The sequence below is a fragment of the Olea europaea genome, chromosome 16 (genome assembly GCF_002742605.1).
Source record: "Olea europaea var. sylvestris chromosome 16, O_europaea_v1, whole genome shotgun sequence".
NCBI classification, from domain to species: Eukaryota; Viridiplantae; Streptophyta; class Magnoliopsida; order Lamiales; family Oleaceae; genus Olea; species Olea europaea.
This window is the reverse complement of record NC_036252.1, coordinates 2,689,599-2,704,626: the sequence shown is the minus strand read 5'-3', so window position 1 is coordinate 2,704,626 and position 15,028 is coordinate 2,689,599. Positions and strand designations below refer to the sequence as shown.

Sequence of the window (15,028 nt, the reverse complement as noted above, 5' to 3'; positions counted from 1 at the left end):
GTAGGGTGGAATGTCAACAACATATGCATTTGGACCAACTTGCTTTAAAATTTTAAAAGAACCAGCATTACGAGCTTGCAATTTGGAGGCAGGTACATGTAGACGCCGCTCTGGCCTAATGCGGACCATAACGTAATCTCCAATGTTAAACTCAACATGTCGTTTATGCAAATCAGCTTGGAGTTTATATTTTGCATTACTGGCTTCAAGTTGTTTATTGATCTCAATATGCAAATCACGAAGATGTGCAAATACTTCGGCTGACACTGACACCCTAGCCTGTGGGGATATAGGAATGAGATCTAACAGCTTCCTAAATTTATACCCATGAATGGCTTCAAATGGACTCATAACTAGTGAGCGATTCATGGAACTGTTATACACAATTTTAGCTATAGGAAGGATTAAATCCTGATTTCGAAGATTTTCCCGTACCAGACATCGTAACAAATTACCAAAACTACTTCAGTTAGACCGTCAGTCTGAGGGTAATAGGTCGTAGAAAATTTCAATTTGGCACCCATCTTTTGCCACATAGTTCTTCAAAAATAGCTAGTGAAACAAATATCTCTATCAGACACAATGGTCTTAGAAAGCCCATACAATTTGACAATCTCATTAAAGAATAACATGGCAACCTTGGACGCATCCGAGATCTTACTACAGGGGATAAAATAAGTCATTTTCGAGAAACGATCGACAACCACAAAAATAGAATCATGTTTCTTTGGAGTGCATGGAAGTTCTAACACAAAATCCATACTAACATCTTGTCAAGAACAATTGGGGACGGGAAGAGAAGTGTAGAGGCATGTGTTTTGCCTCTTCTGTTTAGCCAATTGACAAGTATTACATGTACTAACAATCGTAGCCACATTTTCTTCAAACTAGACCAATAGAATTGGCGTTCAACCTCCTCTATAGTCTTATCACGCCAATAGAATTGGCGTTCAGTCTTTTTATTTATTTCTCGTCGAACATTACTTCATTTTGGACCTTATTTCATTTTGGTAGACTTTATTCTGTTGTGGATTTTTATTGGGCTTCTATTGACCCAAGCCCATTCTAGTTAGGGTTTTGGTTTACTATTTAAACTTACTTTTCCATGTAATTTCATTAGTTGATAATTGAATAAAAAAATTTGGTGGTTTGTGGCGAAATTTCCCCCCTTTCCCCTTCTTCTTCTTCCCCTATTTTCTTCTTCTTCCATCCCTTACCCTGAATTCTTCTTCCCGATTCATTGATTTTCTCTTCCTCATTAAATTTTCTATTGGTGCTGCATCACTTATATTGCTGAATAGCCAAGAGAGAAAGGCCTAATTTCAATAAATTCACATGTTACATGATGCAATACATTCAAACAACTAAATAATAGATAACAAGTGACCTGCTCATGCGATCCATAAATATGCTATGACTCGTATGGAAAACCTATAATTCTAAATTCCCTAAAATTTCACGTTCCAGGCTATATCCAACCCTCACCACCTGACCTCTTCTGATTGCAATGAAATACATACTGCTATGTTTAGACATTTACACGGCTGAAGGCCCGTTTCACTGTTTCCAAGTCATTTTTTTAATATTCTAATCTCGCTGAACCAAATATCCAAAAGCAGAAAAAATTTCCTTCAGCAAAGCAAACACAAATTTTCAGAAGAATTGAACATTTAACTAGTGTTTCAGTCAAAAAAAGTTATAGCATGGTCACAAAAAGATTTTGATGACTGGACAAATTAATTTAAATCTCTGTTTGTTGACTAATACACCAACATGACATACAAGTATTAAAACATACTTTCCAAAACCTTCCCAAGCCATTTTTTATTCATTTATCTGACATTTTTTCATTCATTTATCTGACAGCACTCCTTTTGGGCCTTATTGCAATTCAAATGGACCTTACTGCAAATTATTTGTGTAATATTCTCCTCATCGCATGTCATCCTGGATTTATTATCTACAATTTTGATCTGAAAAGCCAAATTAATGACTGTGTTGGCTTGTTTCCCTTTAAACGATCTAAGAATTTATATGCTGAACACGAATTTGTTGACTTCAGTTGTAACATAATGTCGATAAATAAATTAACAACGAAAACCAGAATTAATATTTTTCCCACACCTGAGGGTTATTCTTCTATCAACCGAATTTCTTCTTCATAAATTAATTTAAATCTCTGGTTGTTGACTAATACACAAACACACTTTCCAAAACTTTCCCAAGCCAATTTTTTATTCATTTATCTGACATTTTTTCATTCATTTTTCTGACAGCACTCCTTTTGGGCCTTATTGCAATTTAAATGGACCTTACTGCAATTTATTTGTGTAATATTCTCCTCATTGCATGTCATCCTGGATCTATTATCTACAATTTTGATATGAAAAGCCAAATTAATGACTGTGTTGGCTTGTTTCCCTTCAAACATTCGAAGAATTTATATGCTGAACACGAATTTGTTGACTTCAGTTGTAACATAATGTCAATAAATGAATTAACAACGAAAACCAGAATTAATATTTTTCCCATACCTGAGGGTGATTCTTCTATCAACCGAATTTCTTCTTCATCATGATTTTCATCACCCACATCATCATCGATATCAGGCTGCTGACTATCTAAAATCTGCTCCTCAGGGTGAGTATTGATGTCCAAAGCTGTAAAAGAGTGGCACATGTCTGATTAACATCAGATCAACCCATGCCAGCATAAGAATGAGCAGAAGTCTAAGATAATCCAAAAAAGAACAAAATTAAGCATTAACGGAGTGTGAACTCTAGTAAAAACATGATTGATAATTTCAACATATAAAAAAAACTGAAAAGCAGAGTACATGCTCAAATATTGATCTTCGAACCAAAGTTAGCATCAAGTACCAGATCAAGGCTTTGGAACTGGAAATAGAAGTTTATATTTAAATTTAAATTTATTTTTTCTACAAATTCCATTTCCCTGTTTGCAAAAGAAAACTAAAATTCAATTTTCAAGCAAATACATTAACAAAATACAATGACCAAAATCCCTTGCTTCCACTATTTCAGACTTTAATACTTCAATTACTCAGCCATTTCACTTAAATAGCAACCAAGTGGCTTTTTTAACATATGTGTTGCAGCAAAAAGATATAATTAACCACATTTGTCATGTGAACAAGACAAAAATAGTCTGACTACACTGCAGCAATATCTTGAGGACAAAAGTTAATGAATAAATGTTGCCCCTTTCTATTGACTGGAGGAGATAAATAGTTGTATTACAACAAATGTAAACATTCCCTCCCCGCTCTGACTATGATTGACTTGCCCACATAGCAGGCCGGGTGGCTTCCCTTCCCGATTGAAAGCCGTTTTGGTAAAGGGGACGATACAAAGGAGCCTTAAGCTTTTAGGTAAGATGAATAACACTTATGAGCTTTACAACACTTGCTAGGTTTCTTCGCCACCTACTAAATCATCTCTAATTCCAAACAAGCTAAGTTGAGTAACTTCACTTCATTTCTAAGTATTCATTTTACTCAACAGCGTGATGAACTACAGTTACAAAATATTCAAAAATATTTGCTCTCCTTTTCATATCCTACATAGGCCGCAAAACATGTGTCTTATATTCATCATGAAAAAAATAAAATAAAATAATAATAATAATAATAATAATAATAATAATTGAATCAAAATCCGAACATAATCGTCCAGTACCAGTACCTGTACCACATAACTATCCAAAACTATTATGCACATATAAATATACTGTTTGCATACATGTTGATTATAGAATACTCGCTCACCATTTTCCATCTTGGCGACGTCGCCTCTGTGACGCTTGCTCTTGCGTGCCCAGTCGGCGACGGTGTGGCAAACCTGGGACTCAGGTTGGGTCTCGAGTGAATCGGATACTATCTCGATCCGGAGGACCCGGTCCGAGAAGTTGCTGTCGTTGAAGGCGAACGCGAAGTCCGGGTTAGGGGACCTGGTAGGCGACGAATTATCCGAGTCCATCACTGCCGTTCTCGGGTCAAAAAGATCCATTACCGAATCCCTCATACTGATTTCTCTCCTACAATTCCTCTCTCTGTATTGTTTACTGGTTACCACTTGAAGAAATATATAAAGATAAGTTTACAATTGGAATTTTCCTCATTTCTTTCGACTTTCCCTTCTTTTCTTGGAATTTTTTTTTTTATTATTTTTGGGGAATAGGCGTGGGCGTTGGGGGTGGGGGACAAATAAGGTGTTTTACGGAGAAGTGCTATATGTACATAATTATCTATATAATAGTGTTCATAATTACACGTGACACTAGATTCAATCTTTAATTCAATTCTCATACTTGCACATCAACAACCGAATGATTGTCACATCATATTATGGACAACATTATGTGCAATAATTATGTACAAATAGAATTTTCTTTTACTGAAAAGAAGAACGATAAACACATAATAATTATGTACAAATAAAATTTTCTTTTACTGAAAAGAACAATGATAAACAGAAGAAAAGTGCTATGTGTACACTATTACACCCCCTCACATGGAGGGGGTCCACATACAATAAAATATTTGTGAGCCCCCTCCATATGAGGGGGTATAATTCATTGAGTACACCTTATGGTGTACACATAGAATTATCCTAAACAGAATAGGTGAAAAATAGGGAGAATAAAATAGGCTGAAGTGTCAGCAGTTTGTTGGCTCTTTTTTTTTTTTTTTTTTTTTTTTTAAATTTTAAATCATGCATCGACACGTGTGCAACCTTTTTTACCCTATCTCTATAGCATTGCTCGTAGGAAAAATCTTTAGTCGGAGTTTTATGTTTATTTGTTATGCTTATTTCAGATGTTGCCTTTATTTTCACGTGCTTGTGGCTACAAATTACGTACTCTAATCGAACTTAATTCAAAGACCCATTTTTTATGTCACATTGTTCATTATTATTATTATTATTTTTTATTTTTTTTCTTTTTTAACGTCCCTCCTTATTTGAAGGTCATATATAAGCCATGTAAGAGTATGAGCTTTATATGAGCCACGTGCGATTTGCTGGAATCATAAAATGGTTGAGTATGAGGCACTCTAATAGATGAAAGAGTGATTAATAGAAGTTCGTAAGGTCGCATATCCAATTGGCACTGAATTAAATGTTATATCTATTTATTTTTCTCACTCTATAATTCCTTCTTTTTTTTATTTTTTATTTTTATTTGACATTGAATTAAGACCATTCCATAGGATGACTATTGACTACCTTTATTACTAACGATGTCCAAATTGAAATTACGATGGAAGAAAACCGGTAAGGCATCCGTTGAAAACTTGATCATTGAGATTTGAAGGTTTGTGATTATTATTATTGTTGTTGTTGTTGTTATATTACATATGTAATAATGAATCAAATTGAGCGACAAAAAAAAGTTTATGTAATTAATTTTATATTTGTAAAGAATAAAACTTAATTGTTGTACGAGTTATTAATAACAAGTTAAAATGTTTCTCTTTATTAGCATGGGCAAAATTTTAACTAGACACGATTTTTTGTCAAAATGAGCTTTTCTCGCAAAATTTTTTATTAAATATGGTCATTTATTCCTCCAAAATAATTGTAATTGTCTCATAAATTTTTTTTGTAGACAATCTAAACAAAGTCAACAATATTTGAATAGACAAAAAAAACATCTTCACAATGCCTATTTTGGTGATAACGTTTGGGTTGTCGGAAATTCGTGAAAAAACAAAGAGAATCTGTTTTTAAACTTCAAATAGACAAATTGCTCCCGTTGGATTCTGATTTTTTAAGCCAAAAAAATAATTTTTGACCGTTATTTAAGATAGTCAATCGTCATTATTTTTTATCTCTTCACTCATATGTGGGATTCATTTTCAAGCTGTCGGTCAAAAAATTGATTCTCATAACAACACCAAATAGGCTCAAAATCTTATCAATATAGTATAATTTAACGATGCTTAGATGATTAAAAATTCGTGCATACCAATAGAAAGAAGTGGGCATTTTTTCAAAACTTCAAAGAAACACACTACATGTACAAGGACAAGGTCCCTACCAAACAAAAAACAGGTGGAGGTGGGCCCCATAATTAATTTTTTTAATTGAAATACATGTGGGGCCCACCCCCGAAACACTACATCCGTGAAACACTACACATCTACACCTGTACGTGCAGTGTTTTTCAACTTGAAAACAAAGACATTTTTTAGAAGTTCAATAGTAGTTAACAAAATTCATTCTCTCAAAAGTGTGTTGTTTGAACAAGTCAACAAATTTGCTCTAAGTACCTTGTTTAAGCCCCATTTTAAAGGGAGAAAAATGCATTTTTAAATAGTGACCGATGGAGAATGTATGGTAAAAAATTAAGAAAATTTTTTGAGTTTGCGTATAATATTATTTTATTGAAAAATGTGCGATTGAAAATAAGTTTTGAAAAAAATAAATTTTTAGAAGAATGTGGCTCAAATAAGAACTATTAAACTCTATCACGCAATTATTAATGCCAAATTTTATTAGTGAATCTCTTGATAATATCTTAACAACGATTTTACACATAATAATAATAATAAGAGGAAACTATGTGTTAGACATAACTAGAGAAAAATAAGAATAATACAAGACATATATTGTGTTTTGTCCTCATCCACGCAAAATACAATATAATTTTTTATTTTATTTTGTATCATATATTGGCAATCAAACGTATCATTAAAGATTAATCAATTTATAGCGGTTCATTCTTCATTCTCATTGTGAAATAAATGCCATTATAAGATTTTACCTCAATAAAGAAGAAAATAATTGCTATTTTCTCAACCCACGTCTCTCTATTTTTATTTTTTATTTTTTTCTCTACACTGAAGAGAAGAAAATTTGTCATGTAGGGAGAAAATGTTACTCGCCTAATACACGCAAAAAATGAAAATCACCCCTGCCAAACCGTTGTCGGCCGTAGAATTGGTCAATTTCATTCCGTGTCCCTTCCACCACGAAGAAAGTCGAGTATGAGAAAAGTTCCACCATTGGTCTATTTTCTTTGGTGGTTGGCCTAATCCTACTATGAGTAGCAGCCGTGTTGGTCTTCTAAAAGATTATTCCAATTGTTGACATCCTAATTTCACGGCATTCCTCTAGAGAAAAAAACCCGTTCCAATCATTACTCCAAAAAATTAATGTTATTTGCAGTCGCTCACTATCGCAGTCGTCTTACGTGCCATACATATGACGATTAGTGATTTGATGCATTAACGTGATAGTTTTTATTGACTTATATATCAAATCAGTAATCGCTGTATATATGCCATATAGACGACTATGACAGTAAGTGACTGCAAATAACATTACTCTTTCAAAATTAGAATCCAATCCAAGAAAATCCTTGAAGATGTAATCTTTGATGAACCTTCGTGACCTCTATTGTGTGGCAAGCGACTCTTCTTTCCACTTATCATGTGGCTCTAGATCATACTTTTTAAATATTTCGTGGAAAAAATTCGTGTAAACAATATTAATATTATGTACCTATGTTGGGTACTTGTAAATGCCTCAAGTTCAAGTACGTTTGACCCTTATTATTATATACCGTGACCTTTATTGTGTCATTGCTAACGTGAAATATGAATTTTTTTTTTTTTAATTTGAATATTTCTATAAAATTCCGGTATGTGACCTCAAATTCCATTCATATAAGCTCTATTTATCGATGCTATGAACTTTTTGTAAGCAATTTGTGGCCTAATGAATGTTACGTTCAATGAGTTTTGTAATGTGAGTATATCCGCTAAACTTCTGACTTCTCATAACACATAATAGAAAAGAAAAAGACCCAATATATTGAAGGAAAAGTGGCATAAATAAAAATGTAATATATAAATAAAGAGCTGGGTTGACAAGCATTCTGTGAATGCAATATTGAATCCATTGTGAAACAAAACTAAGGAGCTATTTCTAGCTTTGGTTCAAAACAAAAACCAGTAAAAAGCTGAAGGGGAAACCTCTTTGTCACAGGGCATTTCTGTGACCACCTCCATTGCTTCAGGTTCACATCAAAAATTAGTAGTGCAGGGGCCCCATAACTCTGGATAAATACGAGGTCGTCCATTCCACTACTAGCAAAAACCTCATCCAACTCCCCGAAACCTTGAAAGAACCTATGGGGCATTCTGGCTATCTCTTGCCATTCTTTCCCATTCAGAATCCATATTCCAATACCCTTAATGATGCCAGGACGATCCTGTTTCCCAATTCCTCCGACCATTACGAGCTTTTCCTTTAGGTTCATCAAACGGCCACATGTAAGAGAACATGGGACCGGGATGGAACTTGTCATCAGTAATCCACAGGACGATCGGTTTTCTAGGTTATACAAGACCAGAGCATGGCGATTATAGGTACCGCCACCAGTTGAGTATATCAGAAAGTACAAAATTCCATCGCAAATGACGCTCTCGTCACCTGCTCTCCACCCAGTTAGAACCTCTGTCAAAGTTGTCATCCACATCATTGTTTCCGAATTATACACGTGTATTGAGAGATCCCACTGAAAGAAATTTCCCTGAACTTGGTTTGATCTAACAATTGAGACATGATATTTATGAGATACTCTGTTCACCGAGATCGCCAATGCACTATAATCGGAAAATTTTGGACCTGGAGGCTCGACAAGCCTCCTGCAGCATTTGGTTATTGGGTTACAGATGTACAACTCACTTCTGCTATCATTGTCCATTACGCAAACTAACCCAGACGAAGAAGAAACAAACCAATTGGATGTCTGAATGCACGGGAGTTCAATGCCGTACCACTTTTGAAGTACTAAATCATATGCAAAACCAACTGGTTCGTCTGAGCTAGTAAACATAAAGTACCAAGGCTTCTGTGGAAGGTCATGCAGAAAATTCTGAAGAAACCCCTTTGAAGTTACGATCTCGTGCCATCTTTTGCACACACAACCTGCCCTAAAAATGCTTGCAACAGGAAGATGTGATAAAATCCTCTCCAACAGATCATTGGGTATAATTAAATCCATAGAAACTGCAGAAACTTCCATGTCACCTTCATCACTAATCTCAGAGAATGAATGTAACTCGACGGTTTCAGTCACAAAGTTATCAGTCCAATGACCGACCCATGAATTTTCCCTTTCCATAGTCTAAGATTATGAAAACCTTAACAAATGATAATACCAAATAAAATTATTCCGGTCATTGATTAAAAACACGTCTACAATAAACTAACTAGTCTTGTATTAGATAATAAAAGATTCAAAAGCTGCTTACCCAACAAATTATACTTGGCGAAAAAAATAAAACAAAAAGAGTAGGAACGCACATTTCAGTTAATAGCATCACAGTATATCTATCAAGTGATTCAAATCATATTTTTTACAATGTTATCAATGAACTCAACTGCATTGAAGATAAATGTTGTAAAAAGGAAATTAAGAGTATATACTAGTCTACACATACCAACTTCAGAAAGGAAAAAATAAGATGAAGAGAGTATGAATATACATTTCACTTAAATAGCATCACATCGTATCTATATCTGTCTAGTGATTCAAGCAATATCTTTGACAACATTATCACTGAACTGCCCCCAAATTTCCTTCCAAAATGATGGATCAAACTAGATATTTTACAATTGCAATGAAGTATACAATTTCTCACTCATTTTACGATTCGACAAAGTACATTCAAATCTCTTAGATCATATCTATAATGCATAAACGAATGAACAGCAATACAGAAAAGCATACCAAAATGAAAGCTTACCGATACAAGTGAACAAATTTAAATAAGAACAAGCGATAACAAATGTTTTTTTTGTACCCAAGTGCATATTTGGCGCACAATGCTAGACAAGAATGAACATTATAATTAAATAAAATACTAACCGTTTCATCCATGATAATTGCCCAAGACATCCAATTCTCAGTACCAAACATGTTATAAGTGAATTCAAGATAGAAAATATTCAAATCCAAGATATCGTGGGATTATCCAAAGTCAAGGAATAATTTTTGTAGATGGGAGATAAACGAGATTAGTCTAAGCAACTAGTTGTTTGAGCAATGACATTTTGAAATCGAAACCTTGCCTCCCAAGTGCAGATCTCATTCCATTTCTTAGGGGGAAAAAAAAAGTGAAAAACACAACCATTGGTTTCTTTCAGCAAAAGGTTTAAAACATTCAAAGAGATAATATTACCAATTGGGACAGTATAACAACAACGTCACTATACATGCAAATCAATGGATTACAATACTGCAGATGGCCACCCTTGATTTTTATTTATTTTATTTTAAAGAGAGATCAAAACCTAAAATGGAAATCATGGTAGCTTTAACCAAAAAAAAAAAAAAAAAAAGGGTTCCAAGCAGCGGTATATATGAAACACCAAAAATGGAACAAAATAAATAAAAATTTAACCAAAAATAACAGATAAAGTCGTATGCCAAGACATGCACAGATCTTGAGAAACACGAGAAATTTCATAACCATATAAAATAATTCTTGAAATGAAAAGACATAATAACTGTACCTCTGATATAAAAATCTCTCCCTCAGCGACATAAAACAAATGGGCAATCTTCGATTGCTTTAGATTGCTCAACAATTAACAGAAATAGGGTAAAATTATGAAAGTCGATGCTAAAAGAAGGCATCTTTGAGAGCAAAAAATTTCAAGAACGCAGATATGGAATGGATCATAATAAAATTCTTGATCAAGATGAGAGATAAATTAGGTCATCGTTGATTATGGCGATAAAACTGCCTGTACTATTGCAGAATTTTGTGGCAAAGTTCGCTTCCTTCACGCTGAGGGAGAACCCGGGATGGGGTTCGGGGGTATTAAAGTAAAGAAAAGGCAATGGTTGAGACTTGAGATAGGTTGTTTTTTAATTAAAATTTTTGTCAGGTAGCTATAAATAGCAATATCGTGAAAAAGGTGTGGTTATAAAATAAATATTTAACTCGTTATAATGGTCTTAAATGGTCATATTTGTCGATCTAATCCATTTTTAATAATATTAATTAATAGACGAGGGTAAAAGTTGGAGATGTTCTTATCCAAAAAATTCGTATTTCTTTATTTATTCTAAAAGATAATGTTTATAGTTGCAGATGAAACGTAGTGATGAACAAAACAATAAAATAAACTCTTTCGCATGCATCAAGTGGCTCTATTAATTAAACCACACGAAACCTTGCTAAAAGAAGAGGGAAAATTAGCCGACAGTCTAATACTATGTACCTAAAATATAGTTTATGCGTTCTTTGTATCTTTTGCAAGCAATGCACCTAACGATAGATCAAATCCTTAGAAGTGACATTTCAATTTCGTAAGTAGATTAGTTGGACTTAACCACCACGAAACTTGAGGAAAGTTACTTGAATTGTGTTGGGAAAACAAGAAATAAGTCAACCAAATAATTTTCGATGATGTTCGATCGTGATACCCTGCTGCATAAAGTACTATAATTGATTTTTCAATGACAAGTGCCGATCATCGATTGAATCAACCCGTCTGCAAGATTTTAATATTAGATCTTCTCTTGGGTATGAGTGATTTCTATTTTATTATTAAAAAAAAGATGTTGGGACGAAGACAAGTTAATCAATCTTAGAAATATGAGATATATTGTATGTACTGCGCGTTATTGTAGACCAAATTCATTATAAATAAGAGAAACTGATTATTTATTTATTTTTATTTTTTTAAAATTGCCCAGCACTCAAACTTATCCACCATAGGATTTTTAAAATTTATGTAGATTGCATTTGTTGAAATCTACAAAAAGACTGTCAAATGGATAGACTTGCTTCTAACCAATGGACAATTAAGCTTTATATATTATTGTTGTTTAATGGTCACTGTTGTTGTATTTCTTACAATTTAACTTTGTACTTTTTTATTTTTATTCTAAAAGATAATATTTACAATTGTAAATGAAATGTAGTGGCCAATTAAAGAGACCGACAGTATATGAACTCTTCCTTATTGAGAGAGCCGTTCCCTTAATTAATCAGGCAAATTAAGCTTATCTCATTTTTTGTAAGGTGTGTTAAATAGTATCGAACCACATGAAAAAAGGAAAAGAATTTTTTTTTCATTTTTGTCTATTATTTTATTCAATAGAATCTAATACTATCTTTAATCTTTATACATGTAGATATAGCAAAAAATCCCATCAAACTTGATACTTGTGGGACCCCACATCGGAATGGGGGCAAGAATCACCCACTTAATTGAGTATTTGGATCAGGGACAGGGTATAGATAACAAGGGCTCCGCCCCCACCCCGTTTAATTTTTTTCTCTTTTTTTTAAATTCAATCTTTTAAATGAAAAATTTCACGAAATTTCATTAATTCTAATATAAGATGACAATTAATATTATCTAAGGAGTATGATAAAAATAATAACTTTAGATTTCCAAATATATTTCAAAAATTTAGCTTTTATAAATAAATAAATTTATTAAAATATTTAATAACTATGTTATTGTCTCACTTTAATGAATGAGAACAATAAAATGAATTATAAAAAACTTTAAAAAAAAGGGGGCAAGGGCTCCATCCCCACCTCATCGCCCTCCTTACAATTTGCCCTAACTATAGATCAAATCTACCGTACTAATAATTTCAATTTTTGAAGTAGACTAGTCGAACTTATCCATATCGTAATATGTTGGTTAATCGTGACTGTTGTATTAACATTGGATCTGATGGAGTTTCTACACCTTGAAGTCAATGGTGTGCTCAACGTATAACTAGCCGACCTGGGGGTGGCTTCACGCAAGGATAACGGAGGCTCGGACTTGCCCTCAGGCCAATTTCTTTTGTAAGGTTAAACCGCGCTTATTGCTATTGATTCGATGATCGCTATAGGACGTGGTCAACGAGTGAGGCTTTTCCAGGGGATGTTTTCTATTTACATTCTCGTCTCTTAGAAAGAGCGGCTAAACGATCGGACCAGACAGGCGCAAGTAGCTTGATCGCTTTACTCGTCATTGAAACACAAGTCCTTAACCCTTCTCCCTCTTACTAAGACTGAAGAATGTTCTTGTAAATTATGGCTAATGCTACAAAAAAATCGTACCTGATAGATTTTGAATTGAATGCTTGAACTCCAAACTTGAATGAACATGAACGGTCTTCTGGTATTTGAAACAAAGGTAACGGGGTGTGTTCTCGTCGTCCCTCTGATACTTAAGTCAGACAAAGAATTTAGTGTGTACGGCTATGAATTGGATGTAATGAAAACGTACATGAAGAACAAGCCTGGGTAATATATTTATAGGTGTTGGTGGTTGGGTCTCGGTAGGATTTAAACACCTACAATCCTCATCCTCATTGTATAAGGTATTTGTGTTATAGTAGAAGTGTTATAAGCCAACGAATGTGTTTAAAGAGTACTTGGAACTGTAGTTTGAGTAGAATTAGTACTTCCCCAGGTTGTTGGAAAGGATAGAACTGAGGGACCTTTAACCCCGATGACAGAACCCCGACCTTAGATTTGAGTGTTTTGGGGGAGGTTAAGGTCGGGTTTATTGGGGTCGAGTTCGGGCTTAAGGATTTTGGGAACATCAATGGCCAATACCGAGTATATAAGCAGTGATTTCAAATCCAGAGGTTAATCATACTTTGGGGAATTTTTATTTCCATATCCCAGAGATTAGAAAGTATAGACCTGAAAACTCATCCGCCCGATCTTGTGGCTAGGCAATGAGGCATGCAGCAATCGGAGGGGGCCTCATTTTTATTTTATTTTAAATGAAGTAAAAGGAAAAAGGAAAATTCCATTCATTTCTCTCCTTCGGCTTCGGTTTTTCCTACGACTGGCCACTGTTCCTCGCCTCCAACAACTCCAACTGGACGACGACCAAGCGATGGCCTCATTTCCTTAGGTGGCTTCTCTTCCTCCTCCTCTTATGCTTGAGTGGAAGATTTTCCCTTTTAATTTTTAATTGTTCTGAATCTGATTTGAGGATGAGAAAAATTATGGTATTTTAATTAACACGGGATTGAGACTTGAGAGATTGGCAAATTTAGGTGCCAGAGAGTTTTTCTTTTTCATCCTTTTGATAATCTTTTGGCTGGACATTATAAGTGCTAGCTGGATTAGCCTATTAGGTACTGATCACCAATGGTTGGGAGTTAAATATTTCAACTATTGCTAGTCTTTGTCTCGTGCGTTGCACGATTATTCTATTTATTATGTTACTATTAGTGTGGAATGTGTAGAATTTATATTATCTAAAAATTGTCAATACTGGTGCAACTCTTTATCTATAGGATAATAATCATCGGAGTGCATGATATTGAAACTCGGAAGTCAGAACAATAATTTGATTTTAGCATCAACACTACTATGAATGTTCATATTAATTTATAAATGTTTTCATGGTACATCTATATGATAATGTTTTTCTTCAAGAACTTCCAAAGGTTTACCACCTTACCAATAACATCAATGCTGTGGCATAATTTTCTACTCATCTTGAATGAAATGTGCAATAAAATTCTTCGACAAAAACTATTTGGAGAAGCTAATTCATGGTAATACAAGGATAATCATAGGGTTTTCCCTGTTGCGCGTGGTTTGGATCCTTAATTTTTTGTTCCTATTGCGCGTAGTTTGGATCCTTAATTCTTATTTCTAAAGTTTCATATGATCTTAAATGAATTTAAGAAAATTTTGAAACCCAACATCACTCATTTTCACAAGCACTTCAAAGCCACATGGATAGTGACGTAAAAAAAAGGTCAGACATGGTGATTTAAAGCTACTAATAATTTTTATTTTTTTTAAATGTCAATACGAGAGAAAGACCTAATCTAATCAAAATTCAAAATATTCAATGAATGTTATTTTGGCTAAGATTGGAAATTAACACTTGAAATTGAAAAAGCAAAAAAAAATAATAATAATAAATTGCATTTTATCTAGCTTTTGAAAGTTGGAATCTATGTGATATTTGATTATAATCTATTTAATGTTACATTCGTAAGATAAAAA

General features: G+C 33.9%; 2 protein-coding genes across 3 annotated transcripts; both read right to left on the bottom strand.

Moving 5' to 3' along the window:
- Positions 1–6: 6 nt before the first annotated feature.
- Positions 7–4,161, bottom strand: LOC111411694 (BTB/POZ domain-containing protein POB1-like). 2 transcript variants are annotated; one of them, XM_023042252.1, is made up of 2 exons: positions 3,788–4,161; positions 7–2,660 (listed from the first exon to the last, which is right to left on the bottom strand). In XM_023042252.1, the coding sequence occupies exons 1-2, from the start codon at positions 4,041–4,043 to the stop codon at positions 2,371–2,373; spliced, it is 546 nt and encodes a 181-aa protein (XP_022898020.1). In that variant the 5' UTR covers positions 4,044–4,161; the 3' UTR covers positions 7–2,370. The 2 variants fall into 2 exon arrangements, with proteins under 2 accessions (XP_022898020.1, XP_022898019.1); XM_023042251.1 differs by having other exon boundaries at positions 7–2,681; positions 3,788–4,158.
- A 3,675-nt stretch (positions 4,162–7,836) lies between these two features.
- LOC111411693 (F-box/kelch-repeat protein At3g61590-like) lies at positions 7,837–10,887 on the bottom strand. Its single transcript, XM_023042250.1, has 2 exons — positions 10,548–10,887; positions 7,837–9,172 (listed from the first exon to the last, which is right to left on the bottom strand). The coding sequence occupies exon 2, from the start codon at positions 9,151–9,153 to the stop codon at positions 7,939–7,941; it is 1,215 nt and encodes a 404-aa protein (XP_022898018.1). The 5' UTR covers positions 9,154–9,172; positions 10,548–10,887; the 3' UTR covers positions 7,837–7,938.
- Positions 10,888–15,028: the final 4,141 nt, after the last annotated feature.

What these genes read in the sequence shown, in the direction of transcription:
- LOC111411693 (XM_023042250.1), bottom strand. Translation starts at nt 9,153, where the DNA reads ATGGAAAGGGAAAATTCATGGGTCGGTCATTGGACTGATAACTTTGTG.
- LOC111411694 (XM_023042251.1), bottom strand. Translation starts at nt 4,043, where the DNA reads ATGAGGGATTCGGTAATGGATCTTTTTGACCCGAGAACGGCAGTGATG. An exon ending in CGTCGCCAAGATGGAAAATG is followed by an intron (nt 2,682 to 3,787) that starts GTGAGCGAGTAT and finishes GATGTTAATCAG; the next exon opens with ACATGTGCCACTCTTTTACA.